Source organism: Engystomops pustulosus, chromosome 4 (genome assembly GCF_040894005.1).
Source record: "Engystomops pustulosus chromosome 4, aEngPut4.maternal, whole genome shotgun sequence".
In the NCBI taxonomy this organism is placed as follows: domain Eukaryota; kingdom Metazoa; phylum Chordata; class Amphibia; order Anura; family Leptodactylidae; genus Engystomops; species Engystomops pustulosus.
The window spans coordinates 185,085,748-185,101,653 of NC_092414.1; the positions used below are offsets into that span (position 1 = coordinate 185,085,748).

General features: G+C 46.5%; 1 protein-coding gene across 1 annotated transcript in view; it reads right to left on the reverse strand.

Moving 5' to 3' along the window:
* Positions 1 to 2,831: 2,831 nt before the first annotated feature.
* ANXA4 (annexin A4) overlaps positions 2,832 to 15,906 on the reverse strand; it is a 40,349-nt gene continuing 27,274 nt past the window's right edge. The window contains exons 9-13 of the mRNA XM_072148859.1: positions 12,458 to 12,551; positions 10,899 to 10,994; positions 9,047 to 9,105; positions 4,198 to 4,320; positions 2,832 to 2,997 (exon numbers count right to left, since the gene is read on the reverse strand). Coding sequence (XP_072004960.1) covers positions 2,938 to 2,997; positions 4,198 to 4,320; positions 9,047 to 9,105; positions 10,899 to 10,994; positions 12,458 to 12,551 — 432 coding nt within the window. The 3' untranslated portion in view covers positions 2,832 to 2,937. The remainder of the gene's footprint in view (positions 2,998 to 4,197; positions 4,321 to 9,046; positions 9,106 to 10,898; positions 10,995 to 12,457; positions 12,552 to 15,906) is intronic.

Consider the following 15,906-nt stretch of genomic DNA (forward strand, 5'->3'; position numbering starts at 1 on the left):
TCATGTATCTCAGGCACTTCTATCCACTGTCTATGGGAGTGCAGGACATAGCAGAGAACTCTACCTCCAACACTCCCATATTATATAATGGAGTGGCAGGACACTTGCTCCTCCTGCCTCTCCCCCATTCTCCAGGTGGCTGGGGGTCAGTTCAAGTTGGGGTCCCAGGAATCAGACCCTCAGCAATCAGCCTGTTATCCGCTATCCGGAGGTTCACACAAAGTGATTACAAGACATTTTGAAACAAATTAAAGATGCGGAAGCAAAAAACTTTTTTTTTTTAACAGGAGCATGTGATGTACCTTCCGCATCACTATCTGAAAACCCAAAACACATGTTCCTATTCACAAAATGCAGGCGTTTTTATAAAACGTTTTCACATGGCGTTTTTCCTGATGTTTTTGCAATGTATTTTAAACCACAATGCAAACGTCTGGCCTCATGCATAGATTATAACTCATGCAGTGGAAGGCACGAGGTACATCGCTCTGTGCTGTGTGCACCGATAGACAAGGGTTTTCTTTAGCTGCACTTCGGAGATTCTGGTAAAAGTTTGCGTTTCCATGGAGAGTCGGCTCTGGAACTTTTACATTGCCGGCTCAGAATATTACTGCAGGGCATTTTGTGCCTACAAGCTGCTAAGAAGTAAATCCTATAGTGGCTGTAAACAAAGTTTACACCAAGATTAGATAGAAATGTACAGATTTGGCGACTACTTTATGAATAAGAGTCCATATCATGTATCCACCTCTCTATCATTTGTAACAAATTATTGATGAATTATCACTCAGATTGTATTTTTTTTCCCCAGTTTGTCTCCAGGATGTAATGCAGGGCGTATTTTACTTTGTAGCCCAGATGTTTGTTCAACTTTTGGGACTTTTGGTCTCTGAAATTGTCTAATTCTTGCACCCAAGATGTTCCAAAATAGATCAAGCTAGACCCAGACTTACTATTGCAGCTACTATTTGGGACTAAAAAGTTGCACACCAAAAAAAAAAAAGTCACTAAAGTGAAACTAAGCAGGGAACTCATCACATGTATCATAACGGGAAAAAACTTAAGATATATTGCAATGATTAAGACGGCCAACATCAGAAAACTTGAAGAAGTGGCAGCCGAAAAACTATCACACATGAGCCCAAATGAATGGAAGTTCCATGCAATATTTTGTGGATTTCCAGGCACCATAGACCAAAAGTAGGATATGGATTATTGGTGGCTCAGAATAAACACACATCCAAGGACCATTGTCAAGAATATGTGAATATAAGGAGGACATTTGAGGAAGCAATGGCACCAGACAGCACATTGCTAAACCAAAGCCAGGTCTTTGCTGCAGGTCCAACTTCTCCAAATCCCAGGGAGCAGCTATCATTCATGCACTATTCTCTGTAGGAGAAACCCAACCCTATGTTATATGGCAGTGGTGGCGAACCTATGGCACAGGTGCCAGTGGTGGCACTCAGAGCCCTTTCTGTGGACACTCAGGCCCCAGTTCACCAAACAGGACCAAATCCATCATATCTTCCTGCAGTCCCGGGCAACTTAGATGCTGCTTTCAGAACTATTTTACAGTGACACTTCATTGACCGTTTGAAAAGTGAGAAGGTGTTGAAAGAACTGCATTATCTTTGGAGGTCCTCATTCTGGACCCACCGTTCTTTCTGTACAGAGAGACCCTGGATAGAAGATGCAATGATAATCTGAATTTGCCCTTCTTCTTTCCACTGTATTGGTGGCCTCAGGCAGCCAATACAATTGAAAGATGTCAAAGAACAGGTAGCAATAAGTCACTACCACGTTGGCACTTCACGGTAAATAAGTGGATTTTGGTTGCAGTTTGGGCACTCTGTCTCTAAAAGGTTCGCCATCACTGTTATATGGGATCAGAGATCTCTTCTGTGACGTCTATATTCCCTATTAAAGGCCCATTTTTTTTGCTTATATTGGGCAGGGCATAGGGCCACATCCCATGTTGTGACCTAGTGTGGCTTGGTGTGGCATCATTGAGCAGTTGCCTCCACACAGGAGATCAGATCAAGGTACATTTTGTAAAACTTAATTTTTTTATCTTAGATCCCGAATCTGGTCTTGCATCTAGATTCTGCCTTTACCACTGTCCCTGGTACTTAAAGGAAACCTACCACTTGAAGTGGCAGGTTTCCGATGGCAATACCGAGCACCAGCTCAGGGTGAGCTGGTGCCGGAGCTTATTTTAGTTAGTGTTTTAAACCGTGGTATCGCGGTTTAAAACACTTTTTAAACTTTATAGCGGGCGCAGGTAGGTACGCGCTCGGCGCTTACCATGCGCGCGGCTCTCATTCACTTCCTATGTAGCCGCGCGCACGGTAAGCGCCGAGCGCGTACCTGCCTGCGCCGGCTATAAAGTTTAAAAAGTGTTTTAAACCGCGATACCGCGGTTTAAAACACTAACTAAAATAAGCTCCGGCACCAGCTCACCCTGAGCTGGTGCCCGGTATTGCCATCGGAAACCTGCCACTACAAGTGGTAGGTTTCCTTTAAAGGAAATCTACCATCAAAACCCATCATTATAAACCAGGGACACTTACTCATAGCTCCAGACACTGTGTACTGTAGTAATCTTCATATATATTTATGATCCATGGCCTCATTCCTTCTAAAATCAACTTTTAACATTATGCTAATGAGCCAGAAGGGCTCTGGAAGGGCATAACCAGAGCATTAAGCTTCAATGTTTGATTAATGACATTGAGATTTGCTGTATTCATTTATTTATAGCATTATGGGTATTTGTAGTAGGCGTTAATATTCCCAGAATACCCCTTTAATTAAACTGTGTAGGTAAATATCATCATAAAAAATATTAAGTTTTTATTTACTGCTGGCAATACAAGATTGATAAGCATATGGGATGACATAAGGAGATCTTAGTCCTTTTAGTCATAGATGTATTCAGTCTTCTCCTCCACACAGTTTTAGAAGAACCTTCCTGTAATCTCCAGAACAGTCTCCCTGGAAAGCAAAGGGAAATGTCAGAACATTTTGACCTATACATAATCACATAAATAGAGCAACCACTCTAAGGAAATTCTCATCTCGTTCATTTCATCTTCCAACCAAACCTTCTGCCAAAGACTTATAGTGATCATCTCCCAAACATCCAAGATTTTTCTTATGTAGCTTACACTACCCAAAGCTAAGCTACCATCAGCGGATAGAGAAGTGATATACAGGACACGAAGGCCTCATTCACATAGCCAATGGTGGGATTTAGACTGCAGAGAATTAAAGGGGTTGTACCTGGTATAGAGGAGAACAATCTGATAGCTGGTGGTCCAAATGCTGGGACCACCACCTATCACTACAATGAGGGTCACTAACTGAATGAAGCGACAGGTCCAGCACTACGGGACTGCTATAAATTGCCAATCACAGTCAGTGAATTTGAGTGCTGGAGATAGGCGAACGCTTTGCTCAGAAATTTCCGATGCCTCCATAGTATGGAATAGCGCTCGACCTGCTGCATAATTCAATGAGTGAGAACTAGACCCCCATTGTAGTGATCGATGGGGGTCCCAGCATTGAACCCTCACAGATCAGATTATTATATTTTTTAAATAGGGGATAACAAAAATGCAAGGGCTTTAAGGGCGTTTCTTTTGGCCTGAAGTGCTCCCTGCATCAGCAGCTCTACAGCCCCTCCCCTCTGACACTACATCTGATACAGTAGTCCCCTTTAAGTCTATAAGATCTGTTCTCAGATAATGGGGCACATTTACTTACCCGGCCCATTCGCGATCCAGCGGCGCGTTCTCTGCACAGGATTCGGGTCCGGCTGGGATTTAAGATGGTAGTTCCTCCGCCGTCCACCAGGTGGCGCTGCAGCGCCGAAAATAATCTTAACGCCCCGGAATGCACCATCCCATAGAAGGTGAAGGTGAGCGCTCCCCAAGCGACACATTTTCGGCATTTAAATGCGGCGGTTTTTCCGAATACGTCGGGTTTTCGTTCGGCCACGCCCCCCCGATTTCTGTCGCGCGCATGCCGGCCCCGATGCGCCACAATCCGATCGCGTGCGCCAAAAACCCGGGGCAATTCATGTACAAGCGGCGCAAATCGGAAATATTCGGGTAACACGTCGGGAAAACGCGAATCGGGCCCTTAGTAAATGACCCCCAATGTGTTGATTCTTCGTGTGGTAGTGAACCTTACCTTGATAAAAGAGTGCAGAGATTTTCCATACGCCTTCTTAAACTCTGAGCGGATCTCCAACATGTCGATTTCACAGCGAGACACCATCACTCTAATCAGCGTATTGTCATCGGTGCCCAGACCCTGTGATGTGAACACATACTTGATGAGAAGCCCAAGTTACTGTATCAGAATCTTGTATTTGGGTTAATAGTAAATTTCGTTTTGCTTCTGCTAGTGCTGGCCCTTTAGTAGCTGGGGGTCCTAGGTAGCTTCACAGGCTGTTACACTGGGCAGGAGCCTTTCCCCCTCCCACTGTGTGAGATTACAGCAAGCTGAGTGAGGGGGGGGGGTGAGTGAGGGGGGAAGAGAGTGAGTGAAGGGGTGGGGAGAGAGAGTGAGTGAAGGGGTGGGGAGAGAGAGTGAGTGAAGGGGTGGGGAGAGAGAGTGAGTGAAGGGGTGGGGAGAGAGAGTGAGTGAAGGGGTGGGGAGAGAGAGTGAGTGAAGGGGTGGGGAGAGAGAGTGAGTGAAGGGGTGGGGAGAGAGAGTGAGTGAAGGGGTGGGGAGAGAGAGTGAGTGAAGGGGTGGGGAGAGAGAGTGAGTGAAGGGGTGGGGAGAGAGAGTGAGTGAAGGGGGGGGGGGGGGAGAGTGAGTGAAGGGGGGGGGAGAGAGAGTGAGTGTGTGTGTGTGTGGGGGGGGGGAGAGAGAGTGAGTGAAGAGGGGGGGGGGAGAGTGAGTGAGTGTGTGTGGGGGGGGAGAGAGAGTGAGTGTGTGGGGGGGGGGGGGGGGAGAGAGAGTGAGTTTGTCCCCTATCATTTCACAGCAGTTATAAATATCAGTCCTACACTTAGGGGAAAGTAATACACTAATAAATCAAGCTGCATATCCTGGCTAAGTATTCAATTCAAATCACTTCTATTTCCAGCTAAGTGAAAGAAATGAATAAAAACCAAAAATCCTCCATCCAAAATTTGTCTGAATGGCCTGTCATCATTTAGTATCCGCACTGACTAATTTTGCGGATCCATTATTCGTGTATCTTGCTCGCTCTCCTCTGCTCCGAGCAGACAGGAGCCGTAATGAATGCCAAGCAGAGCCGCTGCTGCTCCGCACATTTGTCACATGTGGCTCAGCTTCACTGGAGCTTTAAAGAGCAAATCCTTCAGCGTGTGAGAAAAACACCCAGAATTACCAAGAGACAGTGCCAGACAGTGCAACCCTCCTGGGAGAAGCCGGCAAAGTGACTACACAATGACCGAAAAGGGGATCATGTATTTTTATCCGTTATATTCCATCAATTATATCTTAACCTTTGCAGCACGCATCAACACACTCGTTTCATCTAGATCTTAATTAGAGAACCCTCATTAATATGCAAAGCCACAAAGAATGTCATGAACAAATTAGCATTTTACATCTCAGAGCGAGGTTACAGACTTATTCACATTTATTAAAGGGGTTATCCGCAGTATAGGTCATAAATGTACATTTTTCTACCGACAACAGCCAAAGCAGCAGGGTCCTGAGCTACGCCCTTTCCGTAACTTCCAAAGCATCTGGAGTAACAGAAATAACGTAGTCTGGATTTAACCATCAATGGAAACAAAGCCGTGGAACTCTTTTAAGGTCATCTACCACCTTCGCCTTGCTCCAAACCTGCTGACAACATATTGTAGAAAAATTCCCTATGATTTACATCAGACCTATTTCTGTCAATTACCAAAAACTGGGAAAACCTATTGACTTGAGTATAAGCCGAGGGTGGGAAATACATTGGCCACAACCCCCCCCCCCAGTATATAGCCAGCCTGCCCCCTGCAGTAGACAGCCGGCCCAGCCTGCCCCCTGCAGTAGACAGCCGGCCCAGCCTGCCCCCTGCAGTAGACAGCCGGCCCAGCCTGCCCCCTGCAGTAGACAGCCGGCCCAGCCTGCCCCCTGCAGTAGACAGCCGGCCCAGCCTGCCCCCTGCAGTAGACAGCCGGCCCAGCCTGCCCCCTGCAGTAGACAGCCGGCCCAGCCTGCCCCCTGCAGTAGACAGCCGGCCCAGCCTGCCCCCTGCAGTAGACAGCCGGCCCAGCCTGCCCCCTGCAGTAGACAGCCGGCCCAGCCTGCCCCCTGCAGTAGACAGCCGGCCCAGCCTGCCCCCTGCAGTAGACAGCCGGCCCAGCCTGCCCCCTGCAGTAGACAGCCGGCCCAGCCTGCCCCCTGCAGTAGACAGCCGGCCCAGCCTGCCCCCTGCAGTAGACAGCCGGCCCAGCCTGCCCCCTGCAGTAGACAGCCGGCCCAGCCTGCCCCCTGCAGTAGACAGCCGGCCCAGCCTGCCCACTGTAGTATACAGCCGGCCCAGCCTGCCCCCTGTAGTATACAGCCGGCCCAGCCTGCCCCCTGTAGTATACAGCCGGCCCAGCTTGCCCCCTGTAGTATACAGCCGGGCCAGCTTGCCCCCTGTAGTATACAGCCGGCCCAGCCTGCCCCCTGTAGTATATAGCCGGCCCAGCCTGCCCCTTGTAGTAAACAGCCTGCCCAGCTAGCCCCCTGTAGTATACAGCCTGCCCAGCTAGCCCCCTGTAGTATACAGCCAGCCCAGCTAGCCCCCTGTAGTATACAGCCAGCCCAGCTAGCCCCCTGTAGTATACAGCCAGCTCCCTGTAGTATACAGCCAGCCCACACAGCACTTATATACTCACCCTCGGGCGGCCCGGATGCTCAGCACGGCTCCTCTTCTGTCTTCCCCGCGGTTCCCAGTCTTTCTTCGGTCTTCTGTACAGCCGGCAGGGACGCGGCCATGTTATCTCCCGGCTAGCGCATACTATGACGTCAGCAGCGGCCACATCATAGTATGGGCCGGCCAGGAGATAACATGGCCGCGTCCCTGTCTGCTGTACAGAAGAAAGAAGAGGAGCCGGGGGAAGACAGAATATAAGTTTATTTTTTTAATTGACTCGTGTATAAGCCAAGGTGAGGCTTTTCAGCACGTTTTTTGTTCTGAAAAACTCGGCTTATACACGAGTATATACACTATATACAGCCCCCCTCATGGGTATTATATACAAGCCACCCCCCCCCCTCACACCCTATGGATTTATTAGAAAGAGCCCCCTCATCTCCATGGATTCCTTATGTACAACCTAATGTGGGCTTATAATATTCGGCTTATACACTGCCTCATATACGGTATGCAATGTCCAAGATATTCCAAGATATCTTGGAGCGTTGTTGTTGTTATAATAATAAAAATAATATAATATTTCAGCCTAAACTACTTCCATCTTCTCCCACTTATGTGAGGAAGGAAGTAGTGGTCCAGGCAGGAGTAGCAGGGGTCCAGCCAGGAGTAGCAGTACTCCGGGGGTTAAGGACACACCCTGGGTGCACCAACTGCCTCATTACCATATGGATGAAAGTGGAGGTCTGTAAGATATTACACAATTGACAGAAATCATAAAGTTTCCCTACAACCTGCTTCCCACAGATAATAAAGCTTGGATAGATGGAAGACTCCCTTCAAAAGTGTATTTATATTGCTCCCAAGTCAAGCTCATTGCAGATAGGAACCGATTGTGGAGACTCCCATCATTGGAATAACAGCTTCAAAAGTGTGCAATGAAAAAACATATCAAACACATAACCTACATTAGATGGTGATCCAGTGCTGCCATTATATTACAGGAGCCTTAACTCTGCTCACAGAATGGCCTCTATACTATATACATATAAACCATAAGCAGCAACCTGTGCCAGCATTGAGTGAATCCAGGCAAGTTCCAGGGCCCAGAGCTGCTCGGGGGCCCACATTAGGCTGTACATAAGGAGTCCATGGGGGTGAGGGGGGTATATCTAATGAATCCATAACTATAAGGGGGTATTTGATAAACTAGGGAATATTTTAGAGTTTCAGAATTTTTAATGCTGCCACGTGAGTTCACTGCAAAGGGGCCCACTGAGGCTACTACTGATAAGCAACTAAACAAGAGCTCAAACTTCAAATGATAATGTTACTTCTGGCAATACTACCATTACTCCTACATAGGAGAGCCTATAGGATTTATAGAGAAGACATTAATATCCCTTAATAAATGTAGTATTCAGTTCCTTTCATAGGATATAGGGCATATGGGCAATTGAGAATTTTAGAAGAAAATCTACCTACAAACACCAAGCACGATAATCTTCTTATCCTTTGCCTCGTTCCTTCTAAAAATCAACTTTTAAAATTATGCTTATCATCCAGAAGGGCTCTGAGGGTATTTACCAGCAACCGTGATGTAGGTAGCTTCACAGGCTGTTACACTGTGCAGGAGCATTTCCCCTCCCACTGTGTGAGATTACAGCTGGCTAAAGGAGGGGGGAGGAGAGAGAGAGAGCACAGAGACCTCTGGTACTGCCCCCAGCCACAGAGCCCCGATTTTAAAAGTTGATTTTAGAAGGAAGGAGGCCACGGATAACACATAAGAAGATTACCACAGTCACAGTGTCTGGATCTAGGAGTAACTGTCCCTGGTTTATCATGATGGATTATGATGGTAGATTCATTTTAAAGTTTTTTAAAAATCCAAAACCTAAGAATTTTTGCAACCATTGTGTTGTGTGACTTGGACATTGCTCTGCATTTGCATTGGTTAGATGTAAGGTGACAGCCATCTTTATCCATAACAAACGTGTCCTGGTCTGGCTGCCGCACAAAACCTCACCTCTATCTAATACAGGGAAGAAGATTTCTCAGAAGAGCTGGTATATGGTTATTAGTGGTTCTGTCTGGTGTTATATGTAAAGATTTTACTTCTTATGATCCATAGAGAAATTATCATTGATCTTGTGTATCGATTTTTTAAATGCAATAAAAGCTTTAATTTAGCTGTGAACAACTCACCTTCATGGATTTATATAATCTCTCCGCAAAGTAAGCGGGGATGCTCCTGGCGCATTTTACTGCAAAATAACAAAGCATCTGTTAGAAATTAATATCCTAGGTCCATGTAAAGAAGCAGGTTATCCAAGCAACCGTGTCACTTCTGTAGGTAGAGGCTTTGTTCAAATACAATGGGGCAGATTTACTTACCCGGTCCATTCGCGATCCAGCGGCGCGTTCTGTGCGGTGGATTCGGGTCTTCCGACGAGTCACTAAGGCAGTTCCTCCGACGTCCACCGGGTGTCGCTGCTGCGCTGAAGTTCCCCGAGGTCCGCCGGAATGCACCATCCTATACCTGGTGAAGGTAAGCGCGTGTCCCGCGACACTTTTTTTTTTTTTTTTTTTAAATGCGGCGGTTTCTCCGAATCCATTGGGTTATCGTTCGGCCACGCCCCCGATTTCCGTCGCCGATGCACCACAATCCATTTGCGTGAGCCAAAAACCCGGGGCAAAACAGGGAAAAATCGGCGCAAATCGGAAATATTCGGGTAACACGTCAGGAAACGCGAATTGGTAAATGAGACCCGTTGAGTTTACATCAATTTGATCACACTAACCCCTCAAGCCACTAACCGTACCTTCTTCTGTAATATGTTTCCTGGAGGGGGGTTTAGCATATGTCTGGGTTGCAGAATGAATGAAAATTCAGCGCAGTCAGGCAATCCCCCAGCCCCCCCCCCCCCCTCTGCAGTCAGGCAATCCCCCAGCCCCCCCCCCCCCCCCCCTCTGCAGTCAGGCAATCCCCCAGCCCCCCCCCCCCCCTCTGCAGTCAGGCAATCCCCCAGCCCCCCCCCCCCCTCTGCAGTCAGGCAATCCCCCAGCACCCCCCCCCCTCTTCAGTCAGGCAATCCCCCAGCACCCCCCCCCTGCAGTCAGGCAATCCCCCAGCACCCCCCCATGCAGTCAGGCAATCCCCCAGCCCCACCCCCTGCAGTCAGGCAATCCCCCAGCCCCACCCCCTGCAGTCAGGCAATCCCCCAGCCCCACCCCCTGCAGTCAGGCAATCCCCCAGCCCCCGCCCCCTGCAGTCAGGCAATCCCCCAGCCCCCCCCCCTGCAGTTAGAGATGGTTAACCCTTTTACTTTGCAATTTTAGTCAGTTTTATGGCTATTTTTGGTCCTGTTACTTCCTACGCAGGTCAGTGCAAGAAGCAGAGTGTGGGCGGGGACTCTCTAACCAGACACTTCATGATCCCTCTGTGCTAGGAGATGCTGTGTGACGACAACGTGCTTATATTATCAGGGTACAGGCTTTATCTGCACTTTTATTTACCTTCTGAACATTGTACTAGTATCTGACACATAGAAAAAGAGATGAGACAGATCAGAGATTAATGAGATGGATATAAAACACAATGACACTTTCAGCTCTGCTAAATCACCTAATCAATAAAGCTCTGTTTATCCGGTCTGTAGCTAATAGAGTAAGTCTCTGCACGCTGCTTGCCAGCAGGAAGTGCCTGTGTCTGAGCTGATCTTGTAATGCCGGAGGGAGAGCAGAAGGCCCTGCAGTGTGCGGACAAGAGAAGCTATTCATGAGAACAATCCAACCATAGTCAGTTTTACACTCAGATCCAGGGACAACCAAAGTTATAAACACCAGGACTGATAGAAACATGTTGGAATTATATCTGTGAAATTCTATATTTTTGTCAATAACAGTGGATAAGATAATGTGTTATTTTGTTATCCTGCGTATATTTAAGAATCTTGTCTTTGTGGGAATAACCCTTTCAAACAATCACCTTACATATACTCTAAATATTTTATCACAGTTTTTATTCTGGGTATAAGAGATCAATACTGCACTGTACCGATAGCCAGGAGAGCAGCTTCAAAGTCTCGAGACGTCTCAGACTTGATGCTGGCCTCAATGTCTTTCTTTGCAATCTTCTTATATTCCTCAAACACTGGAGACAGAACAGAGCAACAGTTAAAGTGCATCTCACCTTTTAAGAGCCTGAGAGGAAATCATTAGTAGATGTACATAAAGAATCACACAGCTTCTGGTCATGACATTTAATCTTCATCTTCTAACAGCTTTCCTCTCCACAGTCTGCCTGTGAATATGCTGCACTGGTGGCTGGAGACCTAGCTGCTGTGACTCACGGCCTCCTACCCACCTCTGCATAGAGGCACATTGCATTGGATGGAAATTGAATATATATGTTTACCGTATATATACTAGAGTATAAGCCGACCCGAGTATAACCTGAGGTACCTAATTTTAACACAAAAAAACTGGTAAAACCTATTGACTGGAGTATAAGCCTAGGGTGCCAAATGCATTTGTTACACCCAGCATATAGCTATTCAGCCCCCTGCGCACCAGTATATAGCCGGCCAGCCCCTGCCCCCCAGTATACAGCCCGACAGCCCCAGCCCCCCATTATACAGCCTGACAGCCCCAGCCCCCCATTATACAGCCCGACAGCCCCAGCCCCCCATTATACAGCCCGACAGCCCCTGCCCCCCTGTATACAGCCCGACAGTTCCTGCGGCCAGCCCCTGCCTTCCCCAGTATATAGCCCGACAGCCCCTGCCCCCAGTATACAGCCCGACAGCCCCTGCCCCCCAGTATACAGCCCGACAGCCCCTGCCCCCCAGTACACAGCCCGACAGCCCCTGCCCCCCAGTACACAGCCCGACAGCCCCTGCCCCCCAGTACACAGCCCGACAGCCCCTGCCCCCCAGTACACAGCGCGACAGCCCCTGCCCCCCAGTATACAGCCCGACAGCCCCTGCCCCCCAGTATACAGCCCGACAGCACCTGCCCCCCGTATACAGCCCGACAGTTCCTGCAGCCAGATCCTGCTTCTCCCAGTATATAGCCAGCCAGCCCATGTCCCCCCCCAGTATATAGCCAGCCAGCCCCTGCCCCCCCAGTATAGCGCCCGACAGCCCCTGCCCCCCCCAGTATAGCGCCCGACAGCCCCTGCCCCCCCCAGTATAGCGCCCGACAGCCCCTGCCCCCCCAGTATACCGCCCGACAGCCCCTTTTTAATTTTTTTTTCAGCACATTTTTATGTAAAACTTGACTTATAGACGAGTAAATACGGTTTATTTTAATTTGTTCACCCATGTAAGAAATAATAATAAATCTTTAGTTATGGCCCATGGGAGTTTATACGTGAATTAGCGCACCACCAACGAAAATAAAAGGTTACCGCCCCCTTGACTAGTGATATCTAATTGACATCTTAACATCCAGGGCCATATCTTATGAGTGGGTAGACTAAGTTAGAAGCTTACACCAAACTGATCACGGGTGCAGCACCAACAAAATGATAAAGGCCTCTCTATGATAAAAAATCTTTTACATTTTCGGATAGAGGTTGCTATAAGGACACAAATAAACCATGTTAGGTTTTACCTTTTAGTAAATGTTTCCTGTTTCTAGTGCAAAGAATAGTCAAAAACTTGACTTCATCTGTTCCCCACTTCTTCTCTCCAGCTTCATACAATTCCTGAAACAAGGCAACCAGAGATTATTGTTAAAGCCTCTCCATCACGAAAATAAATACAAATAACATTGCTATCTTTGTGAGTCGTACGAATTGTAGCTGTTCAGCGGAGAGGAAGCCGGGAGCCTGGCAGGACCACAATAGATAATACAGGCGGTCCCCTACTTAAGAACACCTGACTTGCATACGACCCCTAGTTACAAACGGACCTCTGGGTGTTGGTAATTTATTGTACTTTAGTCCTAGGCTACAATAATCAGCTGTAACAGTTATCACAGGTGTCTGTAATGAAACTTTAGTGTTAATCCTGATTCTTATGACAACCCAACATTTTTAAAATCCAATTGTCACAGAGACCAAAAAAGTTCTGGCTGGGATTACAATGATAAATATACAGTTCCGACTTACATACAAATTCAACTTAAGAACAAACCTACAGACCCTATCTTGTATGTTACCCGGGGACTGCCTGTACCTACCTGTAAGCCGGGCTGAACTAGCAACATAGTCTGAACATACAGCAACTGAGGAAGAGTCAGTTACGGAATCGAAACACGTTTTGCTATTTTATATTTATTATTTTATATATATCGCCATGTAAGGCACGATTTTTTATAAAATTAAATGTCCGTTTATAAAAGCGACATTGAGTGGTCCTGCAGCACAACCCACATACACGGGGATCTGCAACCGGATTCTGCAGCCACGGATAGGCCCATTTTATATCATTCCCATCCACCATTGGAAGGAGCAGTCCCCGCCTGGCTGCGCACCTTATACTACAAGTGTTGTGTCAGACTGCACAACCTGAATAGGTGAGCATCTACCTAGCTAAGTGATATTAACGGATAAGTCACAACATACACACGAAGCACTTTCTTTTACTATATTAATCAAGGCCTGTTTCACATTATTATGTAATAAGTCCGTGATCATGGCGGTGACGAGTGTCGTGCCATGGACTGACGACTATGCTGGCTGATGGGTCTGCTATATATCGGGGGAAGGAAGGACTCCTATATCAATATGATGCACAGAGATCAATCCCCAGCATAGTGATCAGTCCGTGACAAGGCACTCGTCACACCGGTGATCACAAACTGATCACAGGAATCGGGCCTATCTGTGCTCTATTTATCATGTTAAAGCGAGTGAGGACTCAATAAGATGGTTGAGGGGGATCTGGTACTCAAGCTACTTAAAGGGAACCTGTCACAAGGGACCTCATTTTTCACTAAATACAGATTGTAAAAGCCTATCACACCTGCAGTGCTTCTCTGCCTTTTCTAAGCACTTGCATTACAATATAATTGTGTTCTATAACTTACCTTGCTCCCTGACAAAATCCTGGGGTAGTCACAGGGGCTAGACTTTGGTTTGGATGCATTTCAAAAAACAACACGTGCCTTGTCTGTGTTACTCACTCCTCAGAGCTTAGCCCCCACCTTTGTGCTCCTGTGAAGCTCCTCCCTCCTGCTCCTTCACAGTGCTCACAGCCTGGTCAGCCTGACATCAGTGGGGGAGGGAGGAGGTGTACAAGAGCACAAAGATGGAGGAAGCCTACAGCTCAGACAAGTCACATGTTTTTTTTTTGTCTTTCGTGAAAATGAGGTCCCTTGTGACAGGTTCCCTTTAAGACTCGATTTGTATGTGTTTTGGGCCTCATTGGGGAGGAGGATCTAACTAGTGTAGCTTCTAATATTGGGAGGATGCTGTACCAAACTCGCAAGCTGATACCCCTGCATTGGCTACATCGTTCTGCACCTACCATTGAAGAGTAGGTGTCCAGAATGAAGACTATTATTAGATTATAGTAAGAGTTAAGTTATTGGAAAATTGGAGAAGGTGTGTGCCCCTGGGGTGGGTGTTGCCTTTCTGCACCACTGTTCCATCAAATCCTTTATGTAAACACACACGTAGATTCGGACAGCATACCTCATCCTTCCTATATTGTGTAGTTCTTCACTCTGCTAGAGATCTACTTTGTTAACCATTCTCTGTGATAATCGTATTGTACTTTGTGTGCCGTGGTGTTTTATGGCACATCAAGGGGGGGTGTTCGGATTTGTGTTTTTGGTGGGAGGAATGTTTATATTGTTTGTATAAAAAGTTTAATAAAAATGACTTTATTTTTAAAAAAATTTAAAATTTAAAAATAAAACTAAAGAAACAAAGAGAGAACACCTACTGTAAGGTCTCATTCTCCGGCGATCTTAGCAGTGGGGTATCGTGGTTTTATATTTATACATATTCCCCAAGTAGAAATTACGAAAAAATTAAACCGATAAATATTTAATGGCGGCAATAACACGCTTACGTTATTATTCGCCATTACATTTCCAAACTGCTGCTAAAGCCTATAAAAAACATGAAGCCTCTTCTGAAAGGAAACGAAAATGCTGAAAAGACTTCAATAACTATGGGAGGAAACAATGGTATTCATAACCCAGCGAAAACTACAGCTGAGGTGTTAAAAGACGCAGAAGTACAAAGAACAGATTGAGCCGACAGCGGAGCAGCATCTTCATAGAGGAGGACGTGGAATTCTCTGCCATGAGGAAACCTCAGCGTGTGTCTGTACTGGGATGTCACCGGGCGAATAAGCAGAGAGGAAAAACAATGAAGGGAAGATAGCAGCAGAAACAAGAAAAACGTCAAAAACTGAGCTTTTTTTTTTTTGGTTGCAGAACAAAAGGCAGAGTCCTGCGGCTTTCAAAAAGACTTCAAACGTCTCGTATTTTCCACAGACGGCTCAGAATCATCCATGTGAAACCTGCCGCTTATTTTAGACTTGTTAAAACACACTTTTCAGTCTATAACCAGATATCATCTAGTTATAATGTTGAGTAACTTTCTAGACACTTTGTTTTATGGATGCCCTAGGAGGTTTTCTTGTCATTTCCGATGTCTGATGTCACTCACAGCCTGCGCTGTCTGCTCCACTGTACTGCATTGTGGGTAATGTGGAGGTCACATTCAGAATAATTCTTTCTAAATATTAAATTATTCGACTACAGGCAGTCTCCAGGTCATGTATAAGATCCATAGGTTTGTTCTTAAGTTGAATTTGTATCTAAGTCGAAACTGTATAATTGTAGACTAAAAAAATTTTTTTTGCCCCAATGACAATTGGAGTTTCAAAAATTTTTGCTGTCATTAGACCAAGAGTTATCAATAAAGCTTCATTACAGACACCTTACAGCTGATCATTACAGCCTGGGACTATAGTAACATCCAGAGACTTCACCAGAGGTTACAGTGGGCAGAGGGGTCCGTCTTTAACTAGGGGTCGTCTGTAAGTCGGGCGTCCTTAAATATTATATACTGTACGGTACATTCTTATATAACATTCTGGTTT